The 15,458-nt window shown below is 42.8% G+C and overlaps 1 protein-coding gene across 4 annotated transcripts in view; it reads left to right on the top strand.

Annotated features, from left to right (window-relative positions):
* The window catches only part of Akap2 (A kinase (PRKA) anchor protein 2), a 244,840-nt gene that overhangs the window by 178,800 nt on the left and 50,582 nt on the right, over positions 1-15,458 (top strand). The window contains exon 1 of one of the 4 annotated variants that reach the window (XM_013023289.1): positions 4,675-4,701. The exons of the other annotated variants lie outside the window; for them this stretch is intronic. Within the exon in view, the coding sequence (XP_012878743.1) occupies positions 4,681-4,701 (21 nt within the window). The 5' untranslated portion in view covers positions 4,675-4,680. Of the gene's footprint in view, positions 1-4,674; positions 4,702-15,458 lie in introns of those variants that run through there. 4 annotated transcript variants of the gene reach the window in all.

Raw genomic sequence — 15,458 nt, 5'->3', positions numbered from 1 at the left:
CAGGCTTTCAGGAAGTAACTAGAGAACATGGTTTACTGAGAAGAGAGAACAAACTGGGAAAGAAAAAGAAATTCAGGGGCTGGGAAAGTGGCTCAGTGGTAGAGCGCTTACCTTGCATGCATGAAGCCCTGGGTTTGATTCCTCAGCATCACATAAGCAAAAAGAAAAAAGCTGGAAGTAGTGCCGTGGCACAAATGGTAGAGCGCTAGCCTTGAGCTGAAGAGCTGAGGTACAGCACCCAGGCCCAGAGTTCAGGTCCCACAACTGGGCCCCCCCCAAAAAAAAAAGAAAAGAAAAGAAAAAGAATTGCAAAGTTGGATGCTGGTGGCTTATGCCTGTAATCAATCCTAGCTACTCAGGAGGCTGAATTCTGAGGATCACGGTTCAAAGGCAGCTCAGGCAGGAAAGTCTGTGAAACTCTTTATCTCTGATTAACCACCAGAAAAACTGGAAGTGGAGCTGTGGCATTACCTTGGAGCAGAAAAGCTCAGGACAGCACCTAGGCCTTGATTTTAAGCCCCAACCAACAACAAGGAAGAAAGAAAAGAAAGAAGTAAGGAAGTAAGGAAGGAGGAAAGAAAGAAAGAAAAGATGCAAGTTGTGCTTCAGTTTGCAAGAACACCACTAATCAGGGGTTGGGGATGTAGTTTAGTTTATAGAGGGCTTGACTAGCAGACACAGGTCTTGAGTTTGACCCCACCACTCAACACAAAAAATAAGCAATAACAATAAAAGCCCAGAACCTACTAATCAAAAGGGAAAGGATAGGAAGTACTGTTACAAACTCTGGAAGAAATGGTAAGATTTTCAGGAAAGGAAAACTATCATTGTATACCACATGGCTCAGCTGAAAAGTAATGCTATCTTATTATAATCTGATCCTTAAAAGTTTCCATTTAGTTGCATTAAGAAGTGTATCCATCTGTGGTCATGGCATAGATAGGAAAACATTATAAAATTTTCATTTTCCATATTGGAAAGTAGTAAGTAATGCCAATAGCTGAGTGATCACAGAGAAGCAATACAAAATTATTGCTAAAAAAATTATCTGAAAGAGGTTAAAGTTTGGAGAAGAAGAATGGAAAGAAGCAAGCCAACATAGTGGACTTGAGGAATGGTTGTGTACTGTAAAATCCTGGAACAATTAGGTACTTTGAACTGTGTGCCTGTATCACTTTAATAGAAAATACTAGTTTAAATTAAACAGAATGTGGGAAAAGGAAAGAAAAAGGTACTGGAGGGATATGCTCCAGCAAGATGAGGGAATAAATGTAAAATGTATATGGCATAGAACAGTTACCGAGGGTGACTTGTCATCATATGCTGACCTTTTTTTTTATTTTGTGGTGCTGGGAATTAAACCCAGGGCTTGCAGAGCAAGCTAGTGCTCAGCCACCTAAGCTACATTCCCAGTCTACATTTATAAGATGGCATTTCTTGCTCTCACTCCACCAAACTGTTAAACCTATGAACGTAGGGATCATGATTCCACAGGTGTGTGTATGTTTCTACCTGTTCATGCACATACACACATGCATACTCATTAGATGGAAAGTTGGTTTGACTGTATCAGACCATCTTTGGCATCCACATTTGTGTGGCCCTCGACACCATCAGGCTTCTGGACACCAGCAACATTTTCCACCCCTGTCCTACATACTGTATTTATTTGTCTCAAGTGTTATGTGCTTTTCCAATTTCTTCACCTACACTACATCTTGGGGTCATGAAGCTCATGAAAACACAGGTTTTCATCATTACCACTTCTGGTTTTCAGGTGGCTAATGGAGATAAGAATCTCACAGACTTTCCTGTATGGGCTGGCTAGGAACCACGATCCTCAGATCTCGGCCACCTGAGTAGCTAGGATTATAGGTGTGAGCCACCAGTGCCCTTCGTCATCTCCCTTTTAAAAGCCTGCCCTCAATGGCTCTAGGAATAAAATCTCATGTCCTTGACATTGCGTCTTAGGCGATGTTTGACCTGACTCGCTACCTACTGCTCCGGTTTTATTTCTTGCCATTCTAGATCTCACTCAAATCCAAAGTAGTAGCAGTTGTCTGTAAACACTATGCCATATCATACTGAAGTGTTCACTCTTCTTGTTCTTGCTGCCACTTTCTCCCTGCCCCACTTGATTCCATCCCTTACCATGCTGGCTTTATATAGCGTGGATAACTCTGTCTCACCCCAAGATTCAGCTTAATCAGCCTTTCCCCAGGAAGCCTTCCTTGACCATCCTGTTGAGTAAGCTGCCCCCTTCTGTGCTGTCCTCTGTCAGCAGAGTTCAGAACTAATGCAATGCAGTATCTTAATATTCTTGATATATCACTTCCCGTAGACTTGCGGGGGGGACTAGGTTGTTTTGATTCCAGCCCAAGATCCAGAATGATGTAGCTCCTTCTCACTAGCCCAGTACCTCATCTTAATGATCTTCAAGTTTGTGGCTGTTTGTTCAAAGGTGATTCCTTCCTTGGTCCAAGAGCCTCATGCTTATTCTTGGAGAATCCTAAGGCTATGGTCTCCAAGTCTTCATCCTTATGACCTTGGTGGAAAGCTCTGTCACCTCTTTGAAATTTGAATGCATAACTAGATGTTGTTAATGAGCTGTAGAATATGATTCCATCCACCAGATTCTGACAAAAGCAACTGCTAGTCAAGTTGCATAAAATTATCTCCTTCCTCCGCCCCCATTTTATCATAGCAGCACCTCTGGAGGGGTGATGGCTTATACAGCTACTTAGGAGGCACCACCAGAGGCCACCCTGGGAAAAACTAGCATCAGACTTTCTGAAAAACAAACTAAAAACAAAGGAACTGAGGAGTACCTCAAATGGACCTGCTGAGGCTCCGAGTTCAATCCCCAGTACTGTAAAAAGAAAAAGAAAAAAAACCCAAGCAAAACAACAAAAAAAATCATAGTGTCCTAGGCCAGGTAAATTGATTTCATCATCTTATCAGATAGTTCCTAAGTGTTTGCCATATGCCATATGCCAGGCAGAGAGTGGGTCGGATAAACGTTCCGTCCTTAGGAGCTTCCATGCTAGTGACAGGAAGCAAACATAGACAGAAATCGTTTCTGGCCATGGTGCGTGATGAGAAGGGGAGAAAGGGAGTGAGGGGTGAGGGTTCTCGTGGTCTGAATATGCAATGAGGTCATCAAATTAAAAGGAGGACAGATTTATTTTAGCTCACAATTTCAGAGGTTTTAGAGTCACTAAGCCCTGCTGCTTTTGGCCTTTGAGGCCTTGGAATGACAAAAGGAGAGATAGGAGTTAGGACCTTCAAGGGCATGCCTCCAAGGACTCAAAGGCCTCCTGCTGGGTCCCCCCTAAAAGTTCTACTGCCTCTAGTGCCCCAGGCTGGGACTAAATCCTTAACACGCGGGCCTTTGGGAGTCATTCAAGATCTAAACTATAGCCTGAGCTAACCCCTGGCTTACCACAGTGGCCGGTGAATGAGGTCACAGGATTTCCCCTCCTCTGTAGAAAGGAGCCTGCCATCCTGAAGCCAAGAGTAGAATCCCCCCCCTTTTTGGGGGGAACCCCAAATCTCTCTCCCTCTTTCTCTTCTCTTTTTGGTGGGTCATGCGACTTGTACTCAGGCCTGGGCACCGTCCCTGAGCTTTTCTGCTCAAGGCTAGTCCTCTACAACTTTGAACCATAGCTCCTTTTTCTGGTGGCTAATTGGAGATAAGTGCCTTATGGACTTTTCTGCCTGGCTTTGAGCCATGATCCTGAGATCTCAGCCTCCTGCATAGCTAGGATTGCAGGCATGAGCCACCACCACCGGCCCAAGTCTCTTTTAAAAAGAACAGTGTTGAGGCTGGAGATTTAGCTTAGCAGTAGAATACTTGTTTACTATGCTCAGTGCCCTGGGTTTCAATCCCCAGTGCCACAATAAATAAATAAATAGCATTAATAACAGAAAAAAGTCCTGTCAAATACAGTTCTTAGTGAGAAGCATGATTTGAAGTTTTGTCTTAGGAGGCTAGGCTCCCATTCCTTTCCCATTAATGGGAGCATGGGTGCAGTGACTTTGTTTCATATCACTTGCCTCTTTCTGTTCCTGGCTGGGTTAAACAGGTTTTCTTCCTCTCTCTGTAAAGATGCCTTTGTGTGAATCAATCGAGTTACTTCTCTGAACTGTAAACACAGTGTCCAGTGACTCTTCCTTATTGTGGGGAGCCAGTAAGGTCACTTGCTGGTGTATAGATTAGAAAATAAGTCATCAGGACTTTAATGGGAATGACAGTCAAAAGAACTGCCCACGAACCCCCATTTGAGTTGAGTGAGCAGCCAGCATCTGTTGAATAATAATCAAGCTGATAAAATGCAATCTGATCATTAGTTAGCTGTGTAAAAAATAAATACACTCGACTCAGGTTTCACATGCCCTTGAAGGGCTGTAATGTGGTTCCAAGCCTTCGAATCGGAGAAGTCGAGCAGGCTCACGTTGCAGTCTGTGTGCTCTTTGGGGCAGTGTCCTCAGGTACAGGAGCATACAGGTGCAAGGTGTTGAGTTCAGCCGTGCTTCACCTGACACACTGTGACCTGGCTGAGGCTCTCCTTACCTCGGATGTGTGAGCGAAGAAAGGGAAACCAAGGTGAAGCGGAGGGAGCAGCTGGTTCTCTAGAATAGGTGTGACTGAGGGAGAGTGGGGTCATGATTGCAACCTGGATGCTGTTCTCCTTCTTCACGGTAGGTCACCTTGGCTACTTTCATTGTGGAGCTCTGGGGCTTGCATGGCCCAAACTCTTTGAGGCACAATCCCTATTTGTTCTGTAGGATCTTTGCATTTTAGACTTAGGTAAGGCAGGGAGAAATGACACATCCTTGACATTTCAGGCTCTAGGAGTTCTAAATAGCTAATGGAGTGCTCCTGTGGCTAACGTTCCTTTAACAAAGCGCAAGCAGAATAGCTCTAAGGCTATAACAATGCTATTCTGCTCTGAGTTGCATTTTTATTGTAAATGATTTCTTTCTTCCTGGTAATTACTGTCATACCTTCTTCCTACCTTGACTTATATGGTCCTTTTCAGAGAGGCAAAACTGAAGTGTTCTCTTGTATTTTTACCTGATGATTTAGGGCTGTAATGATTTCTAAGCAGCTACTAATAATCTTAGTTGCATGGTTTGGAAGCCAGGCACACAGCATCACCAGTTATAAATACTATGCTTTAAGACCTGCTCAGATTATTTGTCATGACCTTGAAAGTGTTCACAAGGTCACTCGTCACAGGTAAAACTTGGAATATAGCTTTCTTAAGGTTTGCAAACGATTAAACTAATTCCTGGTTACATCCTCTTCCGCTTAGGTGTTCTGTATCTTGCAGGGACATGGGGCAGGTTTGGTATCTGTAAATTCAGATTAGTGAGTAGTACATCTCTGTATTTCAGTCCATCCACAAGGGAGCAGAGAAAAGAAGATTTGGAGTTGTACACATGAACTTTGTGTGTGGGCCAGTCCTATGTCGAACTCTAGGCCTGTGCTCTGTCCCTGAGCTGCTTTTGCTCCAGGCTATCACTCCACCACTTGAGTCACAGTGCCACTTCTTGCTTTTTTGAGTGGCTTATTGGAGAGTCTCACAGACTTTCCTGCCCTAGATCCTGAGTTCAAGTTCAAGGACTGGGACACACACACACAGCACACATACACCCAAAAAACAAAAAAAACAAAGACTGGGTGCCAGTGGCTCACATCTGTAAACTCAACTACTCAGGAGGCTGAGATCTGAGGATTGTGGTTTGAAGCCAGCTTGGGCAGAAAAGTCCCCAGGAGACTCAAAAGTCCCCAATTAATGACTCAAAAATCGAAAGTGGGACTTGAACTCAGGGCCTGAATGCTGCCCCTGAGCTCTCTCAGGTCTAGTGCTTTACCACTCTGAGTCACAGCACCATTTCCAGTATTCTTGGTGGTTAATTACTGGCTTTGAACCTGGATCCTTAGATCTCTGTCTCCTGAGTAGCTAGGATTACAGATGTGAGCCACAGGCTCCCTCTTCTATCTACTTTTTTTATTGTGATACCATAGGCATAACATCAAAATAGCCACCTTAACCATTATAAGTATACACCTCAGTAGTATTATGCACACTCAAAATACCATGTGACAATCACCATTATCTATTTTCAGAGTTCTTCCAACATGCCAAACAATCTGACATTATTTGTCCTTTTCTGTTTTTTTGTTTTTGTCTCATACAGCATGTTTTCGAGGTTCATCTGTATTATACCCCAACACAGAATTTTGTGAATGTGTAATGTGTGTGTGCCAGAACTAGGGCTTGAACTCAGGGCTTCATACGTTCCCTTAGCTTTTTTCATTCAAAGTTGGTGGTTTATCACTTGAGTCACACTTCCACTTCTGGCTTTTTTCTTTTTTCTTTCTTTCTTTTTTTTTAAGTTAATTGGTCTGGCTTTGAACCTTGATCCTCAGATCTCAGCCTCCTAAATAACCAGGATTACAGGCTTGAGTGACTGGCATTCAGACTGTCAGAATTTTGGTTCCTTTTATGGCTGAATAGAAGGAATGTATATATCATGTTATGTGATTCCATTTATCCACTGGTAGACAGAAATGTTTTAACTACTTTTGACTTTTGTGAGCTGTGTGGGTGTGAGCATGGCTGTCTAAGTATCTGCTTCAGTTCTTGCTTTCAGTCCTGTAGGATCTTCTGTGTCCATTTACCCCACAAAAGTCATGCATTGGCCATATCACCTAGATACTTGTGACAATGATTTCTCCTGTATTTACATTCAATTTCTATATTATGGTTCCCCTTTTCCCCTCCAATATGTGGTAAAATGTTTGGTAAAATTGGTGGGAGGGAAGGAAGAAAAAAATCAGTAATAAATAACAGTTCTGGGTTCTGGACTTTTTCCTTTTGCCAAACAGCAGTACGGTCCCTTTGCCCTGAGATTTTTGTCCTGGAGACTTAAGAGAATCCCCATGGATGTCTCAAAGGGGGACATTGTGTAAAGGGATCATCCTGAATGCTTGACACTGGATAGAAGTCCGCCTAGTTATGAAATCTTTCTGACCAAGAGGATATTTGGACATATTGCTTTAAACAGTCTTGCTACTTATATTTGTGAATCCTCCACCATTCTCACTGGAGGAGATTTCTGGAGGTTTGGCTTACTTTGTACTTGCTTTTATTTGGCAGGTGTTAGGCTTTGGAAACAGAAATGGGCCAGCTCTCTCTCCAGCCACCCAGACCTCTGGCTGGGCTTTTTTTTAACCCTGGGATTTCCTGTGGCCCTGAGCTCTGAAAGCAGCTCACATCTGGCGTACTATCAGGCATGTAAATTGCCTTTTTGTTCTTGGGTTGTTACACAAAGCAAAGATTATGAGACAGGCGAAGACTTTATTTTTAGCACAAAAATACATGGCTGTAATTTTCTCTCCCTTGGCCCCCTCCCATTTTTTTCTATTTGGGGGCACACCAGGACTTATAATTTTTTTTTCTAGGCCAATGCACAATATTTGGCCGTAGAAATGGAAAAGTGATGGTTGTCAGGAGCTTTAGAAGGAGCTGGAAAGATAGCTCAGTTATAGAGCAAATACTAAGCATAGGTGGGTTTGATCCCTAGCACTGGGAGAAAAAAACCTCAACAACCTTCGAAAGGAGAAGTATTGAATCTCTAAAGTGGGTCATTTCTTATCCTTTATTTGGGCTGTTGTCAGACATTTTTGTCACTGTGACAAATACTGAGAGAACAACATAAAAGAGGGAAAAGATTTCTTTTGGTTTCACAGTTTCATTCCATGATCGGCTTGCTCTATAGCAATGGGCTTGGACAAAGTGTAAGGTTTTTTTTTTTCCCCTGAGGGAGAGGGCTTGCACGGCCTGGGTGCTGTCCTTAAGCTTTTTTTTTTTTTTTTTTTTGCTCAAGGCTAGTGCTCTACTACTTTGAGCCTCAGTACCACTTGTAGTTTTCAAATGGTAATTGGATTAAGAGTCTCAAACACTTTCCTGCCTGGGTTGGCTTCCAATGGTGATCCTCAGATCTCAACTTCTGGAGTAGCTAGTAGAATGTGAGCCACCCGCGCCCAACCAGAGGTAACTTTGAAGAGCTCCTTCCAATAGTCTATTCAGATTCTGAACCCATCTGGGGATTAATCCTTTGGTGAAGGCAGAACTCTCATGATCCAATCACTTCCCCAAAGCTACAGCTCTGAATAGACCTTGCATTGGAGTTAACACTGCCAATGCCAGAACTGCTTTTTTATTTTTGAGATGGAGCAGTATTTTATAGCCAAATGGTAAAAGGCTGGGATCAGCACAGTATTTTGGATTTATTTCTAAATCTTCTCTTCTCTGCCTGCTTAAGTGTGCATCAGTATTCCATCATGTTCCCCTAAAATCAATGAGCTGGTGACGTCTCCAAACTCATACATATGTCTGACTTCTGATTAGTGTGTAGTAGATCGGGCAGTTCCATTTCTTCTGTGCAGGCAGGATGAGATATTTCGCCTCAGTTTATCCCGATTGCTTATTCTTAATGCTCCTAAAAGAAAACTAGCTTTGTTTGTGGAGTTGTAAGCCAGAGACTTGACTTCAGGTGGTCCCGGTGGAGCACACTCTGCCACCAGCCACTTGGAAAGACAATCAGAAACATGAATGATGATGAAGCAGGAAAGGAGTTGGTCATTCAGTGTAGCCACACTAGGAAGAAGAAATAGAGAACAGGGTTCTAAGACGAGCTTCAGGATTATATAGGGTAAGGAAAAAAGTAGGTGGCAAGAAGTGTATGCAGTCAGTGGTTTGGGTCCAACTGTGGTTTAGTTGACCTTTATCTCTCAGATCTGGTTCTACAAGGTCTTACTGGCTCTAGGGAAATCTCTACATGAGATGGCGGTTTGGTTCCTTGTCATGAGATAATTACCCGCACTTGGGGGTTGGGAGGGAGCCTCACATTTCTGTTATGGGTAATTGCTCCTTGGGAAAATGTCTGATAAAAAAAAACTTGCTGTTCCCAGAATAAATATATTAGTTTATGGGATAAATATCTTGTTCTTGGAGGAAATATCTTGTGTCATCTGCCTGGATGGGGAACCAGAAAGGCTAGGTAAATTTAGGACTAATCAACCTTGCATCAAACTAATCTTAGTTTATGGGGTGAATCTGATTCCTTGAGTAAATATCTTAAATTTCTTCAGGCTGGTATAGCCTAAAGCTTGATCCAGGACCAAAGGCTTCTGGCTTTGCTGATGTGATTTGGATTTGTTTTCTGTTTAACAACCTGCCATAAACACCTGCCTCTTCCGTGTGGCTAGCAGCAGTCTTGATGATGACATCTAGGTGTTCCATGTACAATGAATGGCAGACAATGTTCTTTTGGTACTACTGAGATATTTGTTGAAGTTCCTGCTGGGGACCCAAAATCACCTGGATATACCTCTACACCTAGCAGTTTACTGTCTGTCTTGCTATTTTATGGGAGACAGTTTTTGGCTCAGGATAGCACATGATTTCTATGCATAGCATGAGTGATGTAATAAATAAGCAACTTATTTATTTGGAAGAGGCTGTGCCGGCTTGTTTTAATAGACTCACAGAGTTTTCAAATTGGTTAAGAATTCTGGCTCTGCAGCCATATTGCCTGCTTTCAACTCTCAGTTGACCTCCCTGTAAAATAGAATAATAGTATGATTTTCACAGTTGTTTAGGGGGTGCAGAGTTACATAAGTTAATTCATTAAAAAGTGTTCAGCTGTACCATGACATATAAAACCCAGTGAATTTTAACCTTATAATTTATTTGTTCACTGAACAGAAAAGAAATGGTTAATCGTCACACAAGTCTGTAAATATACTAAAACCTAATGTATTATTCCCTTTAAAAGGGTTGGTTTTGCCACATGTAGTGGTGCACACCTATAATCCTAAAATTCAGTAACCTGAGCCAGGAAGACTGGGCGTTTCAGCCTAGTGTGGGTCATATAGTTATATCCTGATGCAAAAAAAAAAAATAAGTGAATGGCTGAAATTTTTTTGATACCTGCCTTATATCTCAAAAAGTCAGATGCCAGTAGCTCATGCCTATAATTCTATCTACTCAAGAGGCTGAGACCTGAGGATCATGATTTAAAGTCAGCCAGGGCAGAAAAGCCAAGTGAATTACCATCCTCTATTAACCAGTTAAACGCTAGACTAAAAGTGTGGCTTGAGTGGTAGAGCAGCAGGTGTGAGCAAGAAACTTGAGCAAGAGCTCAAGGCTCTGAATTCTGGTGCTGGCGGGCACACCCCCCCCACCCCCCCACCCCCCCTCCCCCACACAACTATAAAAAGAGAATTAGGAGCTAGGGATATATGTCAGCAGTATAGCAGTTGCCTGACATGGAAGAAGCCCTTGGGTTTTGATCTCCAGGAGTGGGTAGAGGAGGGGAGGGAGAATAAATAAATATGTTAATTGGTCATCACTTACATGCTCAGCAGTGCTTGTTTCAACCAAAGGCTTAGAACAGGTAAGTGATTTGCTCCAGGTGAGTGAATAGCAGCTCCAGTCCCTGGCCCACAAGCCAAGCTTTTTGTAAACCCTCAGAGGAAAAAAAATGAATACTGCAGTTCAGAGTGAAAGCTAAGGTCAATAATGTCCATCCTGGTACAGAACTGGACTGAAATTCAGAAAGCATAGGGGAGCGACCTGAGAACCTTGGCTTTCTCCCTTTACCAACTCGTCACTAATTGCCCACCCGCACCACAAAATATCACTCACAGTTTCCAAGACCACAAACCAAGCCCATTGCAAATAACTGGAAAAACACACTGAAAAATGCCCTTCCATTTCTACTCTGTTTTCTTCCCCAAGCTTTGGATATAGATACATACATTTGGTTTTTTTTTCAGCCAGATTTTCCTAATTTCTGACAATGAACCATCACAGCTTCTCATTGGGAGAAAAGCAGCACTGTTGCCAAGAACTAATAGTAAAGTTTGTCCCCGTGATAAAGAAGAAGCTAATTCCTTGGCAAAGCCTGGAGACATTTCTTAAGAGAGAAGTGTGTTAGGAATACAGACTGTTGTTTTTTCCTGCTGAATCCCGTTGTAGACTAATAGAAACCACATTGGATCCAGAGCTGCCCTGTGGCTTCTGCTCTGCCATATGCTTTGTTCTGGGATTTTCCCTTCTGCTGACATCTGGTACTTAGGAGAAAGGGAAGCTGCCTTTCCCTGAACTGCTTTCTAGTGAAATTACTTAAAAAAAAAAAGCTCAAGTTTCCAGGCAACTATGACTGAGATGTATTTGTGAGCATCCTGAGCAGCAATTTCAGAAGGAAACATAATGTAAGAAGGTACAATTTATCAGCCTCAATTTCCTAAGATGAATTTGAAATAGGCCTTCCTTTAGCAGCCCAGTCAGCACTCTGGCTTTTCCTAGCAGCTGGGCAGGCTTACTTAAGACAGTTAATGAATAGGTTTGCCCCCAGGGGGTGGAATTCTAGCAAAGTCCATTATGAGATTTCTTTTGCTTTGTATGAATCAGTCCAGGACTCTCCAGAAAATAAAACTGTGAAAACTGAGAAATGCTCAAATAGGACTGTAACTTACAGCCTTCCCATCTAAATCTGTTTTGCCCAGACATTGTTCTTACTGGCAAGTAAGAATCACAGTAATGTTGCCTTGTGATGGACAGGCCTTTTAATTCATACCTACCTCTTGTGAGTAGGAGCATGAACAGTTGGAAACACCTTTTGGCTTCTCCTTTTCTCTTCTTTTTATTTCTAGCATATCATTTACCTCTGAAAGCAGAAAGCTAAAGGAAACTGAGCAGTGGGGAGAATCATTTATTCAGTTCAAACACAGAATGCAAATATGTGTGTATATATGTACATATATACCCAGGGTCTTGTGCATGCTAGGCAAATGCTTTACCACTGAGTTACACTCCCAGCCTTAGATATTTTTCTGAAAATGTCACCTAGGGGACACTGAGAGGCAGCTTATCATAACATTGCAGATGACTTTGATTTTTTTTATATTAAAAATGGGCTCAGATTTTGGCTCAGTTAATAGTTACCCCTCCCCCCAAGTTCACACTGGGTAGGGAAGAGGGGAGTCTGAGAAAGACCCCTGGAAATGGATGGCTTAAAAAGCCACCTCAGTACTATGTCTTACGTCTAGAAAGCTTCCTGTCCCCAAGAAAGAAAGGAAACTATGTTGTGCAGCCTCTGACCCGCAGCAACCCCAAATTGTTCTCTGATCCCTGGAAGGCCTGCTGAGCCCTTTTGCAAAAGGGGAATGTTTTTGTAGGATTCTTGTGAAGAACCTTTGTAGAAATCCTTCTTGATGATGACAAAAGAATCTCCGGGGATGTTCATATAGGGGGACACAGAACCGATGTTTGAGGCTGACCCAAGCCTTGCTCAACCTGAGCAAGAGGAGGTGTATCTGAACCTGCTCTGAGGATTTACTGTGATATTAAAGGCCTCTCTTCAGTGAGCCCATGGGGCCTCCCAGGGAGGTGACTGCCCGGACGATGTCCCCAGAAGCCAAGTCGTGATGCTGCCTAATATCAAGTTGATGTCTCATAGATCTTTTCTCAAAATCTAGAGCCAAGTACGTGTAACTAGAAATCACAAAGGACACATGGCAGGGGTTGAAGTTTCGTCTGAAGGCCTTAGTGTGTCTGTGGCTTTCTATCAGGTGTCATTCCCTGTGTTAGTCAGCTGTTAGGAAATATCCATCACTGTCAGGAAATGCCTGAGATTGTCAAGAGAAAAGGCTTTAGCTCTTGGTTTTGGAGGTGTCAGCCTCTGATCAGTTGACCTCATTGTTTTGGATTTTTGAGGGATAAGATTATGCATCCTGGTATCCATAAGTGATGGGGCAAAGATTGCTGGGAGGGGCTGAGGTCATACAATCCTCCTCTTCCGGGAGCATCTCTAAGGATTTAATCCCTTCCCAGCCTGTCCCCCATCCCCCAACCTCAAGCCTTCCACAGCTTGCCTGTAGTGCTTCAATGGGGACCAAGTCCCTAAAGCATGAGCATTTGGGGCAGATTCAAGATCATAACTGTTCTATATTTATCTCTTTTCTAAATTTTTTTAAAAAACATTTTTGTTGCTTGTGGGGCTTGAACTCAGGGCCTGGGCACTGTCCTTAAGCTTTCAGCCACAGTTCTACTTCTGTTTTTTTGGTGGTTACTTGGCGATAAAAGAGTTGCATGGACTCTCCTGCCTAGGCTGGCTTTGAACCATGATCCTCAGACCTCCTGAGCAGCTAGGATTACAGGCATGAGCCACCAGCACCGTGCTTCTTTTCTATCTTTCTAAGGCTCAGGTGTTCCTAATATAAAATTCTTGGGGGTGGAGGGTAGGGAGTGTGTTCAGGACGCACATCTTCCACTGAGATAGGTTAGAGTCCTCCACACCCCAATCAAGTATCTCCAACAGCCAAGACTAGATGTCCTAAAATTGAGCCCTCTGTGCCATCACTGTTCCTTGAATATTTCCAAGAAGCAAAGCCTTCTATCCTTGTCACTTTTTGAGTGTTCTTAAGTTCAAACCCAGGGTAGGAACATACATCAGGGCTCCTGTCCAGAGAGGCAAGATGAGTGCCAGCCTTTCCCCGCTTGCCATGCTGGGGCAGCTGCTGCTGGCATTTCCTGCTGCTGTCCTTGGAGGTGCACAGCTGACTTCTGCGGGCCTCAAATCCTCCTGTGGGCCTCACATTATCAGGAGTTGCTTACATGCTTTTAAAATGTAGGTAAGGGCTTTCTGTAAATATTAATATGGGTAATATGAAATATGCTCCCTCTTTATTTTACCCTTTCCTTTTGAATATAATGGAGGGCCCGTTAATTAGGTAGCCTGTTGGATCAGCCGACAAGGAGTAGTGAGTGTTCTCCTAGATTATGTAAATGACCCCCACATCTCCACTTCTACAACCAGCTGGGCGTTGTACTGTGCTTGTGACAGACCACATGTCATTGCATTCCTCACTGGGATCCCACAGTGATCGGGTACAAAAGCAAGATCCCAAACCAGGTTGGGCTCATGCTGACTGCCACCCTCTTTCTATCTGTAGTTTTTATGTCTTACCAGAGTTGTCAGCCTCCACTGCGATTCCAGTCCCCTCTGAAGGCTGGAATATTCATGCTAGCAGAGTAGTGCCAAAGGCATGAGCTCAGACAGTGTTTATTGAGCTGTCAGGAAGATATAAAGTGTTCAGGAATAATAAAGGGCTTTATTATTATGTATTAAACATTCAAGTCTAAACTTGACCAAGCGGTGAATAAATTTGTCATCCAGTATTATTAGAATCATAGCTTTAAAAAAAAAATCTGGTTGTTGGTGTTATCTTCAGGACTAGATTCAGAAAGACTGAGAAGAAAAGATCAGACATTCGAAAGTAAATTATTTCAAGTATGTTCACACTGTTTTTATGAGCCCAGAGAATTATCATTTCATAGTGTCTGGACTTCTGTCTCCTGCAGGCCCAAGGGTAATTGAGGCAGATACTGGATTCCTTCCTTGACACTAGTTAGACTCCTGGCTAGATGAGGGGTAGACTCAGGGGTGCCGGACTGACAGGATAGTTATGAAGGCTGGTATTTCTGGTTTTTTGTTTGGTTTTTGGTGTACCCCTCCCCCTGAGTTTTTATCTTGAGGGAAAAATATCTCTTTATGAATCCAAGTAGCATAAATAAATTGCCTTAACAAATTTATTTGTAGCTTAGATTTGATCCATTTTTGTCACCAGCTGGTGGATGAGGGCTTCCCTCAGCTTTCTTCCCAGTTTCCAAACAAAATGAGAGATTTAGTCATTGCAGGGGGGGGGAAGGAAACAAACCCCAAACATCTCAGGGTGTGTCATGAAAAGTCTTAAGAGATGAGACTTTTTAGCAAGGATTTATTTTAGTAAAACAGAATAAAGTAGATAGAAAAAAGAAAAAGAGGCATTTCCTGTTCCTCATGCAGGAAATGAGAGTCAAAGGCACAATGTTAACTCCTGTCCTTTATAGGATAGAGTGTATAGTAGCCTTTATTCTTTCTGAGCTGGGAGGATACTTAGCTAGGGTCATGACATCTAGCACCTCCAAATCCTCAGACCATGGTTCTGGGGGTGTAGGATGGGGGTTGTTTATGATTCTAAAATATGGAGATATATCTGGACCTCCTTAAAGCACCAGGGCCATGGACAGGGGTAGGGTGGGGGTGTCTTAGGACTTCCTTCCCCTCAGATAGGCTTATCATTTTTCCATTTCTACTCATTCGTGAGGAATTTCTAGCCTTGTCGTATTTAATATTTAATAGCTGTTCCTGTGTCTCCTAATCTTATCATTTAAGATCCAGAAATAGATGGGATGGGATGGGAGCTTACCAGCCTTTTCAGTTTACTTTCTGGTTTCAGTGTCTGAATCTGGTCCTTCAGATATTCGTTAAAAACAATAGAATTTCCAGCTCCTTGTCTGTCTGTCCTCTATCCTGCCATTCTTTCAGTATAAGCA

This window comes from Dipodomys ordii, unplaced genomic scaffold (assembly GCF_000151885.1).
Source record: "Dipodomys ordii isolate 6190 unplaced genomic scaffold, Dord_2.0 Scaffold67, whole genome shotgun sequence".
Classification (NCBI taxonomy): Eukaryota; Metazoa; Chordata; class Mammalia; order Rodentia; family Heteromyidae; genus Dipodomys; species Dipodomys ordii.
This window is presented reverse-complemented; position numbering and strand designations above follow the sequence as displayed.